We start from the raw sequence: 24,204 nt of genomic DNA, 5'->3' as shown, positions 1-24,204 counted from the left end.
GTGCTGGTTTCTGATTGCCCCAGTGCTCAGCTGTGTTGCCGGTGATTGGTGGAGGGGTGAGCGAGCGGGGTATTTGCTGGCGGTTTGTTGCTGAGGTAACGGCAGCGCGAGCGGCGGGAGGGAGAGGAGGAAAGGCGCGTGAGTGGCGCGGCGGGGAGGGGAGGGGGACGAGTGGCGAAACGGCGAGTTGCCCCCCACCTCACGGAGCTCGCCGTGTCCTACTGCGGGTGCCGAGTGGGCCTACCGGCTGTAACCCTTTGCCTGAAACCCCTTGCCTGAGGCCTCGCGTCTACTTTGAGGCAGCCTGTCGAATTCAGTGAAGATGTGTTGACCTGAGACCTTAACCGGTTCTCTTTCCACAGACGCCGCCTGACCCGCTGGACGTATCCGGCATTTTCTACCTCTCGGTCAGAGTAAATATCCCCTTTATCCCCACGTCCACATTTGCGCCTAGAAGGACTTGTAACGCATCGTTCCTTACTTACGATCTATAATAGATATTTTTGTTTTGTTTGGTTTATAGATCAACGATGGGCCGTAATTCAACTCATTCGGCTAAACAGCAAACGCCCGGACATGACAGTTCTCCGGCCATTCCATCAGTAAATGAGCGTTTGGCTTTTCTCCGTCCTTCCCGGGAGCTGTTGGAGTACTACCGTAAAAAGATTGCACAATTTGACGAGGAACATGAAAATCTTATGAAAAAATTGGAGACGTACAAGGCCACCTATGAAGAACAGGTGGGTCTCAGCAACCCCAACTATGGTCAGATTGAGTTTAGAATAACTGGCAGTCCAGTTGGAGCGTCGTAGAAATGAAGGAATGATCACTTTCCAGTTAACTGCAGGAAATAGTTTCATAGAACTAGCACAGGAGGCCATCAATTATTTGTGGCTTTCTAATAGATCAATTCTGATGGCCTTACTTCTTGCTCTTTCCCTGAACCCCTTATGTTATTTAATATATTTTTAAAAGACCTGGCATTTTATTTCTACCACCCCTACAGCCAGTATTCAAAATGTAAGGTAAGGAATCATCAGGTATGACCTAGGGACTGAGATGTTGGGAGGAGGTGGCAATATTGATTAACAAGTCCATTACTGATAATGGGGGCAGGTATTCTAGAATGTTCTTCAAATAAGACTATTTCACTTGGGAACAAAAGGAATGATTGAATTGCGGAGGTTATACAACAAGCCTCCTACCAATTTGGTCAGTCTGAAGAAGGGTCTCGACCTGAAATGTCGCCCATTCCTTCTCACCAGAGATGCTGCCTCACCCGCTGAGTTACTCCAACATGTTGTGTCTACCTTCGATTTAAACCAGCATTTTCAGTTCTTTTTTACACAAGCCTCCTTCCAATTAGGAGCTGTTAGGAGATAGGTGAGGAGATGTATCCACATAGGCAAATCACAGAAGACGGTGTCTGGGGTTATGGGGAGAAGGCAGGAGAGTGGGGTTAAGAGCAAAAGATAGATCAGCCATGATTATCTTCAACAATAAAGTTGAATTGAATTGAATTAAATGACGGATTAGATTGTCTGAAGTCTGAAGAAGGGTTTCGGCCCTAAACGTCGCCTATTTCCTTCGCTCCATAGATGCTGCTGCACCCGCTGACTTTCCCCAGCAATTTTGTGTACCGACGGATTAGATTGGATGGGCCGAATGGCCTAATCCTGCTCCTGTCGCTTATGAAATATAACAAAAACTTTCCAGGTCATTAATTTAGAGAGTGACAGTGGAGGGTTGTTTTTGTGATTTGAATCCAGTGGGTTCAAATCATAAAAACATTCACTGGGTTCCAATCATAAAAACAGGGATTGGTGTTAAAACTTCTACTATTTGTTATGTACATGACCAATTTGTATAAGAATTCAGGAGGCATGATTCGTAAGTGTATGTACACATGACACTAAATCAGTGACATTGACAATGAGGATGCTAATCAGGTTACAGGATGATATTGATGTTTCTGGTGGCTGGCAATCTACATCTCAGACCATGAAAGGAAGTGGCTCTGGGAATGGTGGATGCATTGGTGTTTAGTTTATTGAGGATGTAAATTGCAGGAAGGATTGGCGAGAAACCAGTGGATGGGGTGTACAGTATATAGTCTGAAGTCTTGGATAAGGTCCTAACGATTTGTTCTGCAAATTTCAATCGCATGGGATTTGGGAGTAATTTACTGATTTTGATTAAGAACTGATTTTGATTACGAACTGGTTTAGTGGCAAGTAAACAACAGTGAAAATTAGTACATCTTTATTTGGATGGTTGAACGTGGCAGGGATCGGTGCTTGGGCCTCAGCTATTCGGAGTTTTAATATACGCATTTCATTTGGATAACCAAATGGAATGCAACATCTCCAAATTTGCAGGAAACACAAAAGCTGGGGGGAGAGTGATGTGAGCTGTGAGGAGGATGGGGGGAGACACAAATGTGATTTAAACAGGTTGAATGATTGGGAAAATCCATGATAGGTGGATAAATGAAAGATTATTCACTTTGGTTCTAAACACAAGACAAATTATCAGAATGGTGATAGATTAACAAAAGGGAAAGCACGATGAAACCCGAGTGCTAAAACTGTCCTGTAAAAGTGTTTATCCAATTATGAAACTAGTGTCTCACAATATGACTTTGGTATAAAGTCAGGACTTGCTATCTTAATGGTGCTTTAATTTCACCATGCAAAGTGCAAATGCACAGTGAAATTTTCTTACAAACAGTCCATTAGAGTATTGCCATATCCAAGTACATCCCCGATTAACGAATTACACATAAATAGTCTGCTAAACCCGCATTCAGCCATGGAGCCATGTTTTGGCACCATTTTCAAAATCCAGCCACATTCTATGTAGTATGAATGGTGCAAGATCCCAGGCTGCTGCGGGCCTCCAAAAAAATCACCTTCCCTTGGACGTGCGGGTTGATCTGTAAACCGACGTCCCTCTCCTCACATGTCCATCTTTGTGTCCCGGGGGCGCCTCCTGCAGCCGACCTCGTAGGCATGGTAGGCCAGACCCCTGTTCCCTTCCTCTCCTACCCGGCCTCGCTGATCACATCTGTCGTCGTCATCTGCTTCATCCTCCCAGTCTCTGGTCTTCATGGGACGAGCACGGGTCGGCTCGGCGGCTACCTCCTGTAGGCCACGATCCGCCAGGTCTTGCGTTCGGTCATAGGGGACTGGCTCGGTCTGCCTGGTCTTGCAGGGGACCGGTTCGGCGGCTTCCCCCTGTCGGCTGTGGTCCGCTGGGTCTTGATGGTAGTTTCCAAATACAGATGTAGGCATAATGGGTAGAGTGATCTCCTCGACTCCAGTTCTGTGCTGAATCATTTCTGCTACTTTTGTACTTAGTGAGTGGCAGATGTATGAATTTGTAATTGTCAGGATAGATTGAAACTAATTTGTTATTTTTAACTCAAACCTGTGTTTATACTACAATATTGTCAATATTGGATTTGACTATTTTCTTCCTCAGCATAAACTCCAGTGGGAAATTCGACAGAGGGAAGAAGAGATTGAGGAGCTACAAAAAGCACTCAGTGACATGCAAGTTTACCTCTTTCAGGAACGTGAGCATGCATTGCGACTTTATGCTGAAAATGATCGGCTAAAAATTAGGTAGGGGACAAAACTCTTATGAATTGTTGCAGTTTAATGAAAATTGACACTGTTGATACTAGTGTACTCTCTCCTGCAGAGAGCAGTTTTGTTTAAGGAGCTGTTGAACAAATGGAACAGTAATTGTTTCCTATACTGGTAGCATTACATTACCTCTTTGGTCTTGGTTCCTAACTCGGAGGTGGTTGTAAAAATATGTATCAATCAGTATGCCTGCATGTGACATACTAATGATTTATACAAATTGATTTTTTTTCAGAGAGTTAGAAGATCGGAAGAAGATTCAACAGCTCTTAACTCTGGTGGGTTCTGAAGAAGAAGCACTCACTTACTTTCACAAAGAGCCTCCACACAAGGTAAGACTTAGAGTTTAGACATTAGCAGTGCCACACCTACTGGGTTCTGCTCCAAAATCCAGAAAGTAACTGTTTAAAATTAATTTTCAGGTAATTGTCCCCCAATGTATAAAGAAGCATGGACGCACAGAAAATAGATCTTCAAGAAATGGTAAATGTTGAATATTTGTGACATACCAGACAGTGAGTCCAGGCAAGGATGCTTTGTTCGAAACGTACAAGTATTTCAACGGGAGTTGAATTTCAAGGCAACATTTTTACATGACAAATTATGATAGTAATTTTCTGACAGAACATCAAACAATTCTAGAACCTGTTCAGACCATGCAGATAAATTAACCTATGTCTCGTGTGCTTTTGCACCTCAAATTTTGATGTGAAATTCCTGGTGTTGGGCTATGGTCAGTTGTATGAGAATGGCAGGGGAACAGGGAGAGGGTAAGTATGTAAGGAGAAATAGGCATTGTTTTGCAGGTAGTTAAGAGTTAATCCATACTCCGCAACACACATCATGGATATTTGTAGCCAGAAGAGGCAAGGAAGGAGATTTCAAATATCTTAGGATATTGGTGTACCAAAGGTTTTTATGCTGTTCCAATGATGTCTTTGTTGCTTATGGCTTAATTGATGCCAGGTTTATTTATTTAGTAGAATTTAATTCTCCCAGGTGTTGTCGTGTAAGTTTAATTGAAGTTTGCAGATCAATAGCCATTAATTATCTGGTAACATTATGCATGAGCAACCAGAATCCCAGGTGGAAGGAACATTTACTGAATGAGGATTTTGAAGGCGAATGAGCTGTGTCAGGGCTTGAAGCTGGAGAATAGTCTGAGACTATCTGAAAATCAATGAGGAAGTATCTTGTTTTCTGTCAAGGTAATTAAATACAATGTTCAATGTCTCGGAGGCACAGCTGCAGTGACACAGTGGCACAGCTCCAGTGACCTCTGTCCATTCTTGATCTCCACTGTTGCCTATGTGTCGTTTGCATGTCTCCCTGTGATCACAAGGATTTCCCCCTGGGTGCTGTGGTTTCCCCTCGTATCTCAATGTGTGGTGGTAAATTATTTGGCTATTGTAAATTGTTCTAAGATTTGAGGTTAGTAATAGAATTGGAGTGGTGTTGATGTGGAGTGTAAACGTGTGCTTGATGGTTGGCACTAATCTTTGATAACAAGGATGTTATCTGGGCTTGTGGCTTGAGTTATAGGTATAGGCTTGGACTCTTCTTTGGGGCATAAGCAGCTGAGAGGTAACTTTATTGAGGTGTACAAGACGATGAGGGTCATGGATAAAGAGAATGTTCACAGTCTTGTTTCCAGGGTAGAGGATGATAAACCTGGGCGTAGGCTTAAGGTGAGATGGGAGAGATTTCTGCGGGACCTCTGGCGCAACATTACCAGTCAGAGGACAGTCCATATCTGGAATTAGCTGCCAGAGGAAGGTGAAAGTGGATACAATGATGACTTTTAAAAGACATTTGGGCAGATATATGGATAGGAAGGCTTCAGAGGAATATGGGCCAAATGCAGGCAAATGGGTCTGGTCCGGTCTGCCAACAGTCCATGGATAAGGTGAGCTGAAGGGCCTGTTTCCAGCCTGTATAGCTTTATGATTCAAAGGGTCTGTTTCTGAGCTGTATGTCTCTGTCCGCTGAATGTATACTACCAACAGTTTTATGTCTCTTTTTTCTTCTTTTACTTCGACCAGATCATAAAAGAACAGGATCTAAAATAACCACTGCTGTTAGTCCGACAATCCCAGAAAACTACCAGCGAGATAATCAGACTTTGCTATTACAGGTACGTCTTCCACAGTGACTCAATTCAGCTCGTTTTACACAGTTTCCTCTTATTGTGATCCAGACTCTCTTGTAATATCTGCATACAACCTATCTTCCTGGTTGGTCATCACCTGTTGGTTTATGGATCCCACATAGGACTTTTCTGTGGTTTCTGAGAGACTTAACTATAGTGGATCAAGTCATCCTTGATACTAAGACACATTATATTTAATTTAAAAAAAGCAGGAGTTAATCCCCCAGCAGCATAACCAAAACTATACTATTAAAATGCACACATAAACTGATTAATGTTTGATTATTATCAGCACAAAGAATGAGATTACAAACAAACGCTTGCATCTCTCGATGCTGATAACTCAAACTGCCATTATTTGTTAGATAACATTTGCATAAAACATTGAAATATCACTAATACCCTGTGAATTTTAAAGAAATGTAAAATTTAATGTGTTGATCTGGAGATAGAAATTGAAGTTTTGGACAGTCAGTTAATTATTAATAAAAACTTAAAACTAAACTAATTTTGGTAATCTGAAAAAAAGGAATGCTGGGAGTATTCATCAACTCGGACAGCATATTTACAGTGAAAAACAGATTTGATATTTAAAGTTAATAACTTTCATCAGAATTAAGTAAAGTTAAAAGAACAAGCTTGTTTTAATTTACATGGAATCAGAAGTGGTGGTATGTTTTAAAGGTGTTCAGGGATAGGGTGGAGATCAAAAGAAAATAGACAACATGGGTGGTATTAGCTGAAAGAGATAAAGGCTTGAAAAAGGCAGCTGATGAGTATGTAGGTAGAGGGAGATGAAATAAGAATAGAGAAGAAAGAGATAAAAGCAGTGATGCAGCCATTAGAGCTGCTCCTTTACAGCTCTAGTGACCCAGCTGCAATCCTGATCTCCAGTATGATCTGGCTGCATAGTTTCCCTGGAGGTGTTGTGGTTTCCTCCCACATCTCAAAAATTTGGGTGTGGTAGGTTAAATGACTACAATTAGCTGTTCCCAGTGTATGTAGATGTGTGATAGAATCTGGGGTATTGTTGGGAAGCGTTGACAGCATTATGGGGATTATCAAATGGTTAAGGATACGATTAATGTAAAAGAGATGCCTGATATTGCACAGAAATTAGCCTTTCGGCACACTTTGGCCGTGGCGATCATAATGCCTGTACACACCAATCCAATTTGCCTGCATTATGACCACATCCCACTATTCTTTTCCTATATACTTGTCCAAATGCCATTTACATATTGTCATTGTATCTGTCTTTAGCAAATCATTTGGCAGCTTATTCTAGGTATCCACCACCCTCTGGAGAAACTTTGCCAGATGTTCTTTGAAATATTTTTCCTCTCACCTTAAACCGATTTCCTCTAGTTCCCCTAATCTTGGGGGGAAAATACTGTATGTCTCTCACAATTTTGTAAACCTCACAGGTCACCCCTTGGCCTCCTGCGCTCCAGTGAAAATATTCCCCGTGTAACTACAGCACTCCATTCCTAGTAATGCTGGAGAAACTCAGCGGGTGAGGCAGCATCTATGGAGCGAAGGAATGGGTGACGTTTCGGGTCGAGACCCTTCTTCAGATATTTCGGGTCTCGACCCGAAACGTCACCCATTCCTTCACTCCATATATGCTGCCTCATCCTCCGAGTTTCTCCAGCATTTTTGTCTACCTTCGATTGGTCCAGCATCTGCAGGTTCCTTCTTAAACATAAACCATTCCTAATAATAATATGTTTAGTCTGCAGCAATTATATTGATAATGATGCTGATCTGTTTCTTTTCTTTTTCTTTCTCCCACCCAACACTGCAAGGTTGAAGCCTTGCAGTCCCAGTTGCAAGAGCAGACACAACTGGCAAAAGAACAAATTGATGCATTGCTGGAGGATCGAAGGATCCGCGTGGAGGAAGTACATGTACAGCATGAACGTGATAAAGAAAAAATAAGAACTCTGGCAGACAAGTTAGTTAATGCAGTGTGCAACAATTGTAGTTACTGGGGATGTTATTGATTTCTGACCTTCGGTCAGTCCTTTCACCAGGATAAAGAGAACCTATGTAGGGTTATGATGTGGAAGGATGTGAGAAGGTGTCCGCCTGGATGTGTACTGTGTAGAGTTCTACCACTGAATTAGACAACTTCACAATTTTCCACATAGTATTCCATCTGCCATAGCTTTGTCAGTCAGTCAGAAGTCTATCCCATTGAAGCCTATTTGCCTCAGTTGTGCTCATATTCTCACCTGGTTCAGTACATCAGCAAACTAGGAAATATAAAATGTCATCCCCCTCAGCCAAATTATTTAATATAGATTGTGAACAGCTGGAGCCCAAGCGCAAATCCTTTTGGTAACAGCCTGCCAGCCTGAGAACAATCTGCTTGTTCCATGTTTTGCTTTCTGTTGGATAACTAATTCTCAAGTCATGTACAATTTTGCAATTCCATAAGTTTTAATCAGGTTGAACAACGGGATCCTATATAATGCTTCTGAAATTCTAAATGCACCTCTGGTTTTCCCTTAAATATTCTGCTGGTTGTGTTCTCTAAAAATTCCAGCAGATCAATCAAGTGTGATCTGAATCTTGATGAATCCATGTTGTCTCTGCTCATTCCTATTATTCTTTTCAAGTCTTCTGTTACCACATCATTTTAAAGAGGCAACCATGTTAGTTCACTATTTTCTTTCTCCCTCTTAACTCAAATAGTGAGATTGTGTGGTCCCCAGAACTGTGGAAGATAAATATCAAAGCATTCACTATTCCTCTGGCTATCTTTCAAAACTGTGAAGTACTTCATCAGATCCTTGGAATTTATCAGCATCCAACCTCATCAACCTATCTAGTTAATTCTGTTTATTAGGTTGGCGTTGATATAATTCTTAGGGTGTGAGTATACTCATTGTGAAGGCAAACTGGGAAATTGCAGAATATATATTTTCCACCAAGAAAGAAAATCAAATAGGGTTTGAAAGGTTGATGGTTTGAAAGACATACATTAAGTGTATAGACAGCAGAAGTGTGCATGAGAAGAGAGAATACAAAGGATTAGTCTAAATCTAAAAAACATGTAGGGAGACAAGGAATTATGAGGTCAACTTTATCAAAGGACATGACAGAAAATAGTAAAATGTTTCACTAACACGTTAATTATAAAGAAGGTTGGTATGGAAATAGATTGTGTCTTTGTATTGAGTTTACTCTGACAAAGCACAAAATGTATCAGCTTCTGGGTGTAGAAATTTCTTGAATAGTTGACCTCTCGCTTTGAAATTATGACGAACTGTTTCTAGACGCACTAGCCAGAACAAATCTAATTCCTGCATCTATCCTGACAACCTATGTATGAATTCTGTTTGTTTGAAAGAGTGACCCTCAATCTAGGCCCACTCTGCTTAAAATTTCTTCCTGAGACAACATCTCCTCCAACCTATTCCAAGTGTCTTCCAATCTCTCTCAGCATCTATCACCTGTAACCTTTCACAGATAGGGAAGCTAGACCTGTGCATAATATTCCGGGTATGGTCTCATCGCTGTCAAGCGCATGCCTTTGTTCTTGTACTCTGGGATGGCCATTTTTAACAGTGGCCAAGTAAGCTAATGTTTTCTTGACTTGCGTTGAGATGGTAAGATTAAATTTTCATCACTTACAGTAATTGCAACTGCATTGTGTTACCCTAGGTTGCAAAAGACTCAGAATCTTCTTTATGAAAGTACCAGAGATTACCTACAACTGAAGTTTGAAGGACGAGACATTGAAAAGGTCTGGATGGCTGAGAAGGATCATCTGCTGCAGGAGCTAGACAAATGCACCATGCTGAGAAACAGACACTGTGAAAATGAGACACAATTGCTTCAGGAATTTCCTGTAGAACATGAAATACAACGGGTACAAAGTGAAGAAATAAAGGTAACGCTAGTAGTTTTAACAATTTTGAGTGAGAAAGCTTAGAATGGTATTGACTTAAAATTAAGTTGCTTAGTCTATGCCCATGCAATGAGAGCAGTGCTTGTCCAATACTCTACTATAAGATATCAAATTATCAGACTACTGAACAGACTGATAATCTTATAGTGTAGACCCAATTTTCCGATTTTGTGGACCTTGGACATTTCAATGCTGTAATACTATATTCAGCACTCTGGTATTTTTTTTTCTGTGCACTACCTGTTGTACTTGTGAAAGCTTTATTTATCCTACAGTAATATTTAATTGGACAGCAGGCAAACCAAGCTTTTCACTGATGATACTATACCAATACCAAATTCTCCCTATTGATCTCCACAATTGGTCTGCCCCTCAAAACCATAGGTTGTTTGAAATGTCGGACAGTGCATTCTAGACCCTAATCACTTTGGGTTTTTGTTAAGTGTTCCTTCTTGTCATTTTTTTGAATCTTTTGCCTTTATTTCTCTGTTTTTGCAGGTAACATGAAATAAAGGCAAAAGAAGCAAGAAACTAAGATGTGTAGAGAACAAAAAGATGTATGAAAATAATTACTGAAGGGGTCAACACAATAGAATGCAAGTGAAATTCTGGAGTTTATAGAAGAATAGAAACTGAAGGGAGCTATTTAGATCATGGCTGATTTGTGACTTAAACCTAGCATTTTCCCCATATTGCCCAGTATGTGAGGTTTAAAATGATGGACCAGTTGTTTGAAAAAATCTGGTCCTAAGTTTTTGATTGTACTCCCTGGATAAAGAAGTGACTTCAAGAAGAGGAAGAGAAAGGAGTTGACAAATTGATGTGATATCACAGAATGGGCGAGCAGGAGATTGACTGTCCAAATATATGATATCCACATGTTTACCCTCATCTACTCTGCTAAATGTACCCTTGGTTTCCAACAGACAAGTTAAACATGATTTCCCTTTCATTAGCTCATGTTCACTCTGCTCAATCATAGCACTATTTTCTTATTGCCTTGACATTAAGCCTTTATTACAGCTTCTAGCATTATCTTTTGCTGCTTTGTAGTTATTTAATAACCACTTGGATCTTGGCAATATGTAATTCTGGGGTCATTTCTACAAACACAGAAGCACCTATGACTCTAATTTTTCATTCTTTTCCATTCTACATTTGTTCTGTCACACTTCAAGCTTCAGCTGCCTTTCCAGATGAAATATTGCTCCCATCAGTATCTAAAAGGATAAATTCATTAATGAGCATGGTGAATTTGTGGTGGAAGATGAGGAAGAATACTGAACTATTTCCTGCTCCTCTTGTTCTATTTGGTGTTCAACTATTCCCTCCATCTATACACTCAGTCTTCAGCTGCTGCAGTGAGTCTGGCTAGCTCCTATTTTGATCATTTTAGTCATAGCGATCCAACTTGAGTACATTTCATCTAGCTGCCCACTCTCTTGCTGCTGAACCAATTCCATGACTAGGTTAATAATTTGTCTTTAGTGCCATGGGTTTAAACACAGGTTCTTAGGAAGCACTTAATGGGCCTGGAAGTTTATAAATCCATTGGTATTCCCTGTCGGGATTAAAAATTGGCTCAGTGGGCAAAATGCAACGGTTCACAGATGTTCATGAAATCCATGTTCACAGATCCCTTCTGATAAGAGGACAGTTAAATACGGTAATTAAAGGTGTACAATATTCTTTCTAGAAAGGTTTTAAACAATGGTTAGCCTACAACTAGAATTGTGTGCACAGTACTGGTTTGTATTTTGAAACTATGCAATAGCATTAAGGAAGGTGCAGAGGAAATTTACAGGCTACAGTCGTCTGAAAAAGATTTAGTTGAGATGTGATAGACAGAAATTGTTTTTTCCCCCTAGCAAAGTACAGAACTCGGGTAATATATTTGTTAATTAGTAGAAAACTAAGAATTTAAGAGAACATTCACAGTGAAGGTTCAAAATGCACTGCCTGAAATGGTGATGGAAGCAAAAACCATTGCCACATCTTTTTAATGAACATGGATGACCAATTGAAGAGCAATAATCCATTAAACTAAGAACTAAAAAGTGGAAATAACATCACGTTCATTTTTGGCTGGCATGCACATAGTGGTCCGAATGGTCTTTCTTTGTGTCACACATCACTCCAAATCTTTCATCAATCAGGTTTGTCAGGCAAGACACACAAAATAGAATATCACTACCTTAATTGGTACACCTGACAATAAAAGACCTTGAACCTTGACCTATTCTTTACAAATCTATGTGAGCTTTTTCTAATCAAATTCATGTTTAAGTTATCCTGTTCCCTGGGCTTAATTTTAGACTCCACCACATCCAGTTAAACCCAAGTAAAGTGTTCTAAGCTAAAGAAGTGATACTTTGCACTAGAAAATGTGGACATCTGTATCCTAAGATGGAAGCCATTCATTTCTGGGAATCTTTATGTTTGTCATTGCTTCAAACCCCTTTTTAAAAATGTTATTATATCTCCCTCTACCACATCCTCTGGCAGCAACTACCTACTCGGGAATATAACTGCCATTGATCTGTGCAGCACAGAAGCAGTCCTTCAGCCCACTTTGCTCATGCCGACCAAGTTGGAATTCTGGGTTAGTCCCAGCATTTGGCCCCTATCCCTCTAAACCCTTACTATCCATAGATCTGTCTAAATGTGTTTAAAAAGTCATAATTGTAACTGCTTCTATAGCTTCCTCTGGCAGCTTATTCCAGATGTGGAACATTCTCCAAGTGAAAAAGTTGCATGTGAAGACCCTCAGAAATCTCTCTCCTCTCACCTTAAGCCTGTGCCTTCTAGCTTTAGAATACTCTAGCCTAGAGAAAAAGACTAAGTGTACACTTTATCCATGCCCCTCATGTCCTTGGCCTCCTATGCTCCACAGAAAAAAGTCACGGCCTATCCAACCTCTCACACAAGCCCAGGAAACATCCCAGTGAATCTCTTCTGCGCCCTTTCCATCTTAATGACATCTTTACTACAGCTGGGCAACCACAACCGCACTCCAAGTGTGGTACAGCTACATCATGATGTCCCAACTTTTGTACTCCATCCTTCTTCCAACAAAGTCAAGCATGCCACATGCTGAAATTAGAGAAGTCAATGTTCAAATGGGTAAATAGGAAAGTACTTTTAATGAAAGTAAAGATCTGACTGCCATGGAGACTGATATGAATGCAGTAAAGGTGAAGGCTTGAGCTAGATAAGAGGGAGAAATATAGAAGTCTCGGAGGCACAGGGAAGATATAATTAAAGTGTAGAAGATCATTGCGGTTTAAATACTGGAATAGATCAGATGAGCAGAGTGGCCATTTTGTGTGCTGCAATTTGGCCCTGATGCCTTTGTGACTGCATTTAATGGAGCACATGCCCTTTCACCTCCTCTCCTCTAAGGTGAAGCAGTAATCTGCTTTTTGTACTACTGTGTTTGATGCTCACAGTCTATACATCAGGGAAACCAAAAGCAAACTGGTTGACTGCTTGAAAAATGCCTAAACTCAACATGTAAGGGTGACAGTGACCAATGGAGGGCCAAAGTTGAGACTGTCACTTCAATGCTTCATTGCACTTTGACTGCTGCCTTTTAGGTTCATTGGGACAGTATATACAATCAATGTAAATGCAAGGATCAGCACATTATCTTTCTTCAGGACTCAACATTCAATATAATAATTTTTCTCTTCAAATTACTTTCTCAGGTTACATTGAAAGGGTGTGAGAGGTAAAAATGAAAGGTTTGTTACTGTGAGTAGTATGCTGCATAGGGATTGAGCACCACTATCTTGGTTATGGCTAAGTGGCAGCCTGTGGCACCATTTGAAGAGCTGAAAAATACAAATGGTATTTTAGGAGCTAGATTTGTCTGTTATCAGAACATAGAAGTATTTGAGACTTGGGTATTGAATTTATCATGAAATGTTACTGACTTTCCCAGTCACTGCAGGACCAGCTAAACCAGGCACATCGATTAGCAGACATGTACAGGGAGCAGTGTGTGACACTTGAAGACAATCTGGCGCACATTCAAGAAGAAGGAGACATAGGGCGGCAGCTATTTAAAGTAAGAATGCAATGTGTTTGAATTATATATTGAGCCAACAACCATCAGGCTATTAAACACAACAACCTTCAAATAAGTTCTGAACTGGGGGGTCATTATATTCTCTATTTTGCACTATTATTTGTTTTTGAAATATTGAACTGTTATATATATATATACACTGAACTTTTGTTATTTATTATGGTATTTACAGAGTAGTATGTTTACATTTTACATGACTCTAGAAATGGAAGAACGTTCTATATGTGGACGTTCTGAAGGTCCATTTCACTGAACATTTCAAAGATATTTCCATTTCAAACATCCTGATCACGTGTGCTGTCTGTACGGAGTTTGAATGTTTTCCCTGTAACCTGCATGGGTTTTCTGTGGGTGCTCTGGTTCCCTCCCACACTCCAAAGATGTACAGGTCAATTGGCTTCGGTTAAGATTGTAAATTATCCCTAGTGTGTAGAATAGTGCTAGTGCACGGGGATCGCTGGTCGGCGCTGACTTGGTGGGCCGAAGGGCCTATATCCGCACAGTCTCTAAGCTAAAGAAGAGAAAAAAAATCAACATTTAGAATCGATCATTTGTGAATAATCAAATATTTGATGACTGAAAACTTTAAATGTACTCATTTATATTCTAGAGAAACAAGGAACAGCAGATGCTGGTTTAAGTCGGAAGAACTCAGCAGGTCAGGCAGCATATCTGGAGAATGTGGATAGGTAACATTTTTGGTTGGTTCCCTTCTTCAGATTCCTGACTCGCCAATACATGTTCTCCAGCAATGCTACCTGAGCCTCTGAGTTACTCCAACACTTGGAGTCTTAATTTATTTTTGGCCATTTCATTGGTAAGCCATGCTTGATCCCCTGGCTTGATGATGGTGGTATATTGAATGATATATTTAGATGAGGGTGGTGTATATTTTGGTTACTGCTGCATTTGATCTGCATGGCCTAATAATGGATGCTGCAGAATAACAGAATTTAGAAGAACATGTTTGTAGCACGTGGGAAGTTGACACAGCTAGTATAGAATTTGTTGTAGCAGAACAAATGTCTTTGCCCTATTAAACATATCAAACCTCGTGGGATTATAAATGGTAGCTGGCACACAAGGCAGTGGAATGTATCCTGAAGATAACAGGATCATAATCTATAGTAAGGTTCATCGCAGTACAGATGGAGATACATGGGAAGGACCCATATTGGCTCCTGATGGGCAGACTATGGAATAGCTACAGAATTAGATTAGATTAGATTAGATAGCCTTTATTGTCATTCAGACCGAAGTCTGAACAAAATTGCAGCAGTCATACATACAATACAATACAATAAAAAACAACAATAAACACATATTAACATCCACCACAGTGAGTCCACCCAGCATCTCCTCACTGTGATGGAGGCAAAAGTCTTGAATTGAATTGAATTGAATTGAATTGAATTGAATACCTTTATTGTCATTCAGACCTTACGGTCTGAACGAAATTTCGTGCCTGCAGTCATACATACAATCATACAAGAATAAACAACAATAAACACAAATTAACACCACCACAGTGTATCCTCCAAGCACCTCCTCACTGTGGTGGAGGCAAAAATCTTAGGGTTACTGTCTCTTCCCTCCTCTTCTCCCTCTGCGCTGAGGCGATTCCCCACCGGGCGATGGCACAACAGTCCCGCGGCTCACCGAACCCCGCAAACGGGCTGGTTCAAACACCGCGGCCCGGGGGTGGTCGAAGCTGCCGCCCTCCAGTCCAGCACACGCAGCCGCTGGCCCGCGGCTGAACCCAGGACTCAGGTCACCGCCGCCAGAACGCCGTGCCAGCCACTGGAGCACCGTTCCAGCCCCGAGCCGGGTCGCCCTCACGTGAGTACCGTTCTCCCTCGGGCTGGGCCACTCCGACGGGAGTGCCGTTCTCCCTCGGGCTGGGCCACTCCGAAGGGAGTGCCGTTGCACCCTCGGGCTGGGCCACTCCGACGGGAGTGCCGTTCTCCCTCAGGCTGGGCCACTCCGACGGGCCACAGCCCCTCACGGGAAAGTCTCTCAGCCCCTCGCCAGGCCGCTCTCACGAGTGCGCAGTTCCAGCCCCGGGCTGGGCCACCCTCACGGGAGCTCAGGGCGAGTCCTGTCAGCTGCCTCCAGAGTCCCGAGGTCGCCAGCTCCGCCCTTAGGCCTCAGCGTAGACGGAGGCAGAGAAGGGGGATACGACAAAAAGGTCGTATTCCCCCGAAGGGAGAGACAGCAAGCCCCGTTTCACCCCCACCCCCCCCCCCACATAAACACGACCTAAAAACCAAAAACGTAACTAGACAAAACGAAAAAAACAACACAAAAAGGTAAAAGACAAACGGACTGCAGGCGAGCCGCAGCCGTTCCCAGCGCCGCCACTTCCGGAATCTTTAGGTCTGCAGTCTCTTCCCTCCTCTTCTCCCTCTGCGCTGAGGCGATCCCCCACCAGGCGATGTTAAAAACTGTCCCGCGGCTCAATCACCGCGCCCCGGGGTGGTCGAAGCTGCCGCCCACCAGTCCTGCTGACGCAGCCGCTGGCCCGCGGCCGAACCCCGGACTCAGGCCACCACCGCCAGAACACCGTCCCAGCCACCCTCATGTGAGTATCGTGCCGTCTTCAGCCTCGGGCTGGGCCGTCCCCGACATGGGCGCCGTACCTCCCTCGGGCTGGGCCGCCCCGACATGGGCGCCGTACCTCCCTCGGGCTGGGCCGCCCCGACATGGGCGCCGTACCTCCCTCGGGCTGGGCCGCCCCGACATGGGCGCCGTACCTCCCTCGGGCTGGGCCGCCCCGACATGGGCGCCGTACCTCCCTCGGGCTGGGCCGCCCCGACATGGGCGCCGTACCTCCCTCGGGCTGGGCCGCCCCGACATGGGCGCCGTACCTCCCTCGGGCTGGGCCACCCCGACATGGGCGCCGTACCTCCCTCGGGCTGGGCCGCCCCGACATGGGCGCCGTACCTCCCTCGGGCTGGGCCGCCCCGACTTGGGCGTCGCTTCTTCCCCGGGCCGGGCCGCCCCGACATGGGCGCCGCTCCTCCCTTGGGCTGGGCCGCCCCGACATGGGCGCCATACCTCCCTCGGGCTGGGCCGCCCCGACATGGGCGCCGCTCCTCCCTCGGACTGGGCCGCCCCGACATGGGCGCCGCTCCTCCCTCGGGCTGGGAACGCCATACCTCCCCGAGCTCGGCCACTCCGACGGGAGCACCGTTCCTTCCTCGGGCCAGGCTGCCCTCCCGGGAGCGTCACAGCCCCTCACGGAAGCACTGTTCCAGCCCCGAGCCGGGCCGCCCTCATGGGAGCGAGCTCAGGGCGAGTCCTGGCGGGCTCTGCCTCCTGAGCCTCGAAGTCGCCAGCTCCGCCATTAGGCCTCAGCGCAGACGGAGGCAGAGAAGAGGAATACGACAAAAAAGTCGCATTCCCCCGCAGGGAGAGACAGCAAGCCCCGTTTCAACCCCCCCCCCCCCCAAACACAAACTAAAAACCAAAACTAGACTAACCAAAAACGAAATAAACAACACAAAAAACACAAAACAAACAGGACTGCCGGTGAGCCGCTGCAGCCAGAGCCGCGCCGCCTCACCGAATGGAATAGAGATGATTTTTAAGCTTTCCTAAAGCAATTAAACCATTCAGAAATACAGGGAAAGGTGACAGTTTTTGATGTAAAATACAGGTCCATTTGAAGGGATGTGATGTTGATAAATTTAATCAAAGGTATGTTTTGATATGATTGGATATTGACAAGGATATGTCACGTATTGCGTTAGTCAAAAAGGTCTTTGAGCTATAGTTAACAAAATGATCGATAACCTTTAACATTGATATTGGCCTAACGTAATAATGCTCATTGTATAAATATCACTGATTTTTACGTCGTCTCAAGTTCTTTAAAAGTATCTTCCTTTCAAATAAGGCAATAAACAAAGATATTTGAGTTTTAATTGATGCTAGTGCCGAGGGTGACTAAACTCCCATGAGATGTTAGATCTGTTCTGAGCATGTTCCATTCTGCCTGATTATTACAAAACAATACATCAGAGAATGCCCTTGGTTGATGATTGATCTCCATAAATACTGTGCTCTGCTCAATTCTACCAATGCTATCAAAAAAAGATGATCTGCTCTAGGTCAAATGGTAAAGATACTACATGAGGTAAAATAGGTTTATCCCTTGTTTTGATTCATTCACTATCTGCTGAAACCCAGTATGGTAATTGTGTCCTTCAGGGATTCAGGAGTGGGGTGCAGGCAAGCCACTCTTTTTACTCATTATAAAATCAGTAAGAATTACTCTGCAGAGTGTGAGGCTGCTTTTCTCAATTTAATAACCAATCTGCTGATGTTTGAGGAGGTCACTGCAAGGTCTCAAAACCTAGGTCAATACAGGATGGTCTCTTCTATTGACATCCTGTGTTTCAACATAGTGCCAGTGGAATTCTCGGCCCTTTATGGATCAACCATGTTGAAGCGACTGGAGTGATTGAGGGCTCCAATAGGATGAGGATGCCCTGATCGAGGGCTCCAACAGGATGAGGATGCCCTATAATTGAAGAAGGCTATTACAAAGATCTGGCAGTTTTTTGATGATCATTATTGATCTGCATTTTTCTAAAATTGCAGATCAATAATTGACTTTAAATTTCATAACTGCTAACATGGAAACTCTGGTCTTTCAGTTAGTTGAGATTTCTAAATTTACTAATAAATGAAAATCAAACTGCAGCTGCTGTAAATCTGAAATTAAAACAGAAAATGCTGGAGGCAATTAGTAAAATATCAGGCAGCACCTGTAGAAAGAGAAATGGAGCTAACATTCAGTTTGAAGACTTCCTTAGACTACTTCTCTGATCTAATATGTTAATGTTTCCCTTTCCACAGAGGCAGCCTGATCTGCTGAACGTAGCCAGTATTTTTTGTGTTAATTCTAGATTAATCATCATGCAATGTAACCACAGTGCCACCACTCTACCATATATACGAAATCACGAGAGGAATATATCGGGTAGATGCACAGAGTGTCTTGCTCAGAGTAGGGCAATCGAGGACCAGAGGACATAAGTTCAACGTGAGGGGGAAAAGATTTAATAGGAATCCGAGGGGTAACTTTTTCACACAAAGGGTGGTGGGTGTATGGAACAAGCGGCCAGAGGAGGTAGTTGAGGCTGGGCAAATCCCATTGTTTAAGAAACAGTTAGACAGGTAAATGGATAGGACAGGTTTGGAGGGATATGGACCAAGCGCAGGCAAGTGGGACTAGTGGAGCTGGGACATTGTTGACCGGTGTGGGCAAGTTGGGCCGAAGGGCCTGTTTCCACACTGTATCACTCTATGACTCTATGCTGATTTAGGATATACTGCTTTAATATAGGAGCGTTCTGAAAAAACAGTGAAGCGGCTTCATTTAATGACGCGGCGGTACGAGGCACTGGAAAAGCGACGAGCTATGGAAGTCGAAGGCTTTAAAAATGATATAAAGCTACTACGGCAGAGGCTAAAAGATGTGGAGAAGCAGCTGTTCAAGGTAGGCTTGAGCATTTAATATTCACCACAGGAATATTTCTCATTCGTTCTCTGAGACTTTAATATTTTCATCTCAATGGCTCACCAGATCATGGACAAGTTCTCCAGTCCTGAGAATTTACTTTATTACTCTATATATTAATCTGGAAAAATTCAGCAGCCTCAGGTTTGCTTGTCCATTTACTGAAAAGATGATGTTTACTGTGAAGTACAGTCAGTAAGCCGCTGAGAGGCTTATATAGATTGCAGAGCAATGTGCAGAGTCATACAGCATGGAAATGGGCCTTTGGCTCAATTCGTCCATGCCAACCAAGATATCCATCTAAGCCAGTCCCTTTTGCTGTGCCTAAACCTTTTCTGTGCATGTACTTGTCCAAATATATTTTAAATGTTGTTATCTACCTCAACCACTTCCTCTGGCAACTCGTTCCTTATACCTACTACCTTTTGTGTGAAAAAGTTGCCCACTTCAACCCCACCCCTTCCTTTCTCAGATTCCAATTAAGTCTTTCCTCTCTCATCTTCTAGTTTTATAGATGTGTTGGGGAGGGTCTGTACACATTTCTGATTTCCCAAAAGTTCTGACCCAAAACGTCGCCTGTTCCTTTTCTCCAGAGATCCTGCCTGCTGAGATGCTCCAACATTTTGTCTCTATCTTAGGTATAAACCAGCATCTGCAGTTCCTTCCGATACATCTAATTTCTCCAACCCTGGTGAACGCTGGCATTCACACTACCTTTGCCGTTCATGATTTTATACACCTCTATAAGATCACCCCACGGTCTTCCACACTCAAAGGAATAAAGTTCTCGCTTGCCCAAACTCTATAACTCAGGCCATCAAATCCTGGCAACGTTTTCGGAAATTTTCTCTGCACATTTTCCAGCTTAATGATTGATGTCCCTCCTTTACAGTGTGATCAAAAGTGAACACATACTTAAAGTGCAGCATCACCAACATCTTGTATACCTGGAACATAACATCCCAACTCCTGTACTCGGTGTTCAAACTGATGCAGGCCAGTGTGCCTATCATCCTGCGATGGCAATTTCAGAGAGATATAGATGGTCTAGGTCCCTCTGATCTTTTACACTTTCCAGGGCCCTATTGTTCACTGTGAATGTCGTACCCAGATATAGGTGTAGTGCAAGTCTCAGCAGTATATAAATGATACTTGTTTCTCAGTCTCATAATGGCTTCTTTGACTTTCATTGGCACAACTTGGGTCCTCATGTTGATAAACAGCAATAAAAGTTTCCAAACGTGATGGGAAGACTAGGTGCTGAGAGCTCCCTTATACCTGCATTAAGGAGGCATTTAAACACACCTGAGCAATTACAAACACCTGTGAACCCCTGCGTCCCAAACATTATGGTGCCCTGAAATAGGGGGGCTATGTATAAACACAGCTGTGAAACCAAAATGTATAAAATTATCCTTTAATAAAATCTGACAGTGTGCACTTTAATCACATGTGATTTTTTTTTTCTATTACAAATCTCAAATTGTGGAATACAGAGGCAAATAAATAAATGATGGGTCTTTTGCCCAAACATTATGGAGGGCACTATTTTCTTCTATATTTGATGTCAAAATAATTCTATGTTCTGATAATCAAATGTCTCCTTTATTTTGCATATATTGTGGTCAATAGTATTTGCATTTGAACAGTAACATACAAATGGCAAGTTTCTTTTAAATAAGAATTGTAAAATATTCAAATTCTGAGAATATCCAAGTCCTCTATTAATCTACTTACAGACATTCCCCAATTTACATAATTGGTGACCTGGGTAAACCCGCACTTACGTTAGCAACTCTTTAGGCCTACCGACGGCCACAAGGTCTCCTTGTCGGAGCTTGCCCTCATGGCAAATTTATGTGGGCGCAGTAGCACTTCCTTTTCCAACTTGAGTAATATTTGATTTACGCATGGGTCTACAGGGTAAAAGTTGAATAAGTGAGGGTGCTTCTGTGTGCATTTCCAAGAACCAGCTTTCTATACTCCTTGTCATGGTAGCCCCTAATCTAAAATGAAACCTTTATCATCCTGTAGCATTAACTTGTTTTTTCTCTTTGCTGTTGAGATTTTCCAGCATTCTTTTTATTTCCAATTTCAGGTAACTGAGGTTCTTGTTGTCTCTTGTTCCCTCCTCTATTACCATTTACACCATCTCCAGGCTGGTTAACTGCCTTTGTGAACCCTTCATCATTCTCTTCAGCGAACACCAATCTTTTCATTTATTTCCCCTTGTCTCCAGCTTATCAGATATATCTTTTGTTCTGTACTGTTCTAACCTTCCTCTACAACTTAAAACATGGTTATGGCCTAACTTTTTCTTCTGTTAAAAATGTAATTGACATATTAACTCCAATTAAACTCTGTTTCGAATGACACTTACCGATTTCTACAGATGCGCCATGAAAAGCATTCTATTGGGATATATACATCTCGCTATGGTAACCTTTCTACCCGAAAGAGCAAGAAATTGCAGAGAGGTGTGGACACAGCCCAGTCCATCATGCAAACCAGCCTAAACCCCCCCCCATTGACTTTTCTTAGGAAAGCAGCCAACATAATCAAGGCTACTCGCACATATAACCATATTGCAATTACAGCACAGGCCATCTCGGCCCTTCTAGTCCGTGCCGAACACTGATTCTCCCCTAGTCCCATCTACCTGCACTCAGACCATAACCCTCCACTCCTTTCCCGTCCATATACCTATCCAATTTATTTTTAAATGATAAAATCGAACCTGCCTCCACCACTTCCACTGGAAGCTCATTCCACACAGCTACCACTCTCTGAGTAAAGAAATTCCCCCTCATGTTACCCCTAAACTTCTGTCCCTTAATTCTCAAATCATGTCCTCTTGTTTGAATCTTCCCTACTCTCAATGGAAACTCTGTCTATCCCTCATCATTTTAAAGACCTCTATTAAGTCCCTTAACCTTCTGCGCTCCAAAGAATAAAGCCCTAACTTGTTCAACCTTTCTCTGTAACTTAGTTGCTGAAACCCAGGCAACATTCTAGTAAATCTCCTCTGTACTCTCTCTATTTTGTTCACCCCAATCATTCTCTCTTCTCTGCCCTCCTGTTGGTTCAGAAGATACAAAGGCTTGAAAGCATATTCCAACCAGATTCAAAAACAGCCGTCAGATCATAATTGCTACTTATTTCCATATTTTTAATAGTCGAATTCCTTTCCTCTCAATATTGGATTGTATTTCTTATTCAGTGATTTCACCCATACCCTCTTCGGTTTAATGTTTCAATATCATCTTTTCTCTTGGTAGGTAACACTTGGAATTGGTCCTGACCAGGATCTTGCTATACTTCATGAGGTGCGCCAATCAAATAACCACACAAAGATTATCCAAGGAGAGCTCAAGAATTTAAAGGCAAAGATTTATGGCTTAGAAAATCGCTTGCGATTTGGCTGATATTTTCTGTGGACAACATTTAATTTTTAGTAAGGCTATATCAACAGCACTACTATACCAGCAATGATGGAATATCTGCAAATTACATTATAATGACCAAGCAAGGCCTGGCCATAACTAAGCAACATGATGGATTTTTTTCTAACTATAAGAAAGCAGAGGGACAAAAATGGTAGTTTGCCATTTAAAAAAAATTTTTAGTAGGATTTACTTTTTGATTTAAAATAGCAAAAAAGGTTTATTTTAAGCGAAATGAGCAGCTTTCCATTACTCTGTTCAGACTGACTCTGCGTGTATGTTTCGGTTTTCTATTGGCTTAAATTCTGTTTTTAAATGATTTGATAAGTTTCTTGATTCCTTGAATGATATCAGAAAAATGTTGCATGATGTGTTGCTGAACCCTTGTGTCAAATCCTTGCAGGTGATTTCTGGCTGCCTTAATTGGCCAGATAACTAATAATTAATACTTGGTTGCCTGTCATATTTTTGCTGTTATAGAAATAATTTACCAGACTGACATTGGTAGAAAAGCTGGCGTGTACTTGTAATTCTGTTTGGGCAATATCCAAAGCAATTCACTGCACCATTATAAGTGGATGCTCTTCTTTTCAGCAAATTAGTCATCCATTCTTGATCCTTAAAAAAAAAAAAAAAAAAATTACTTGGTTATCTCAGTTTAAAATGGTGATTTCAACAGTTTTAGTCTCTTCTCCAAATGAGCCCGATTTTAATGGAGCCTTGTTCTTGACAGCTCTACCTGGGTTATTACGACATTGTGATGGCTAAATTTCTTGTTGTAGCAAAAGCTCTTATCAACCAAATTTCTTCTCCATTATCAAGCCATTCACTGCACGTAGTGATTTGTTACCAGCACAATATGATTTCCTTGTTTGGAGTTCTCAAACTTGGTACTGAGGGCCAAGTTCACGAAATCTTAAAATACATACTCGACAGAATAAAAATCTGTTATACCTTTTTGTTCAGGCTAACAAAAACAAATAGCTTGAAAAACTTTTTGCTAACACTGAGATATTGCAAGCAATTTCTATTCAAAATAAAAAAGCAACTGATACATTCTCTTAAAATTGCAAAACATTTTTTAAACTGGTCCATGTACTATAATTATGGATAATGAGATTAGCACCTCGAGTTTGGGTATCTTGGGACCACCATTCCACAATGCAAATTATCATTGGTAATACAGATGTGAATGGAGCTACTCTAACTTGATTCATAATAAACGTATTTTACTTCCACTAAAAAGCTATTTTGATCAACATAATTAAATATAAGCCTCTTTTTGCCAGTCACATAAAACCCGCCAGTCTCACTGACGAGGATTACATCGTTGACAAAGCCAAGGATATGTTGTTCATAACTAGCCTTCCCTTATCAAATTTTATCTATCCTTTTTTTCTTTACTATTTTCCCTTGTACTCCATTC

The 24,204-nt window shown here is 42.2% G+C and overlaps 1 protein-coding gene across 4 annotated transcripts; it reads left to right on the top strand.

The window, feature by feature from the left end:
* Positions 1-23,743, top strand: ccdc77 (coiled-coil domain containing 77). Of its 4 annotated transcripts, none has more exons than XM_033037808.1 (11): positions 1-95; positions 524-740; positions 3,484-3,626; positions 3,886-3,982; positions 4,073-4,133; positions 5,693-5,784; positions 7,608-7,756; positions 9,472-9,700; positions 13,662-13,787; positions 19,162-19,314; positions 22,614-23,743. In XM_033037808.1, the coding sequence occupies exons 2-11, from the start codon at positions 531-533 to the stop codon at positions 22,758-22,760; spliced, it is 1,407 nt and encodes a 468-aa protein (XP_032893699.1). In that variant the 5' UTR covers positions 1-95; positions 524-530; the 3' UTR covers positions 22,761-23,743. The 4 variants fall into 4 exon arrangements, with proteins under 4 accessions (XP_032893699.1, XP_032893701.1, XP_032893698.1 ...); XM_033037810.1 differs by lacking the exon at positions 1-95 and adding an exon at positions 119-138; XM_033037807.1 differs by lacking the exon at positions 1-95 and adding an exon at positions 125-407.
* Positions 23,744-24,204: the final 461 nt, after the last annotated feature.

Source organism: Amblyraja radiata, chromosome 19 (assembly GCF_010909765.2).
Source record: "Amblyraja radiata isolate CabotCenter1 chromosome 19, sAmbRad1.1.pri, whole genome shotgun sequence".
Taxonomy (NCBI): Eukaryota; Metazoa; Chordata; class Chondrichthyes; order Rajiformes; family Rajidae; genus Amblyraja; species Amblyraja radiata.
The sequence above is the reverse complement of the archived record's forward strand: the minus strand, read 5'-3'. Positions and strand labels throughout refer to the sequence as shown.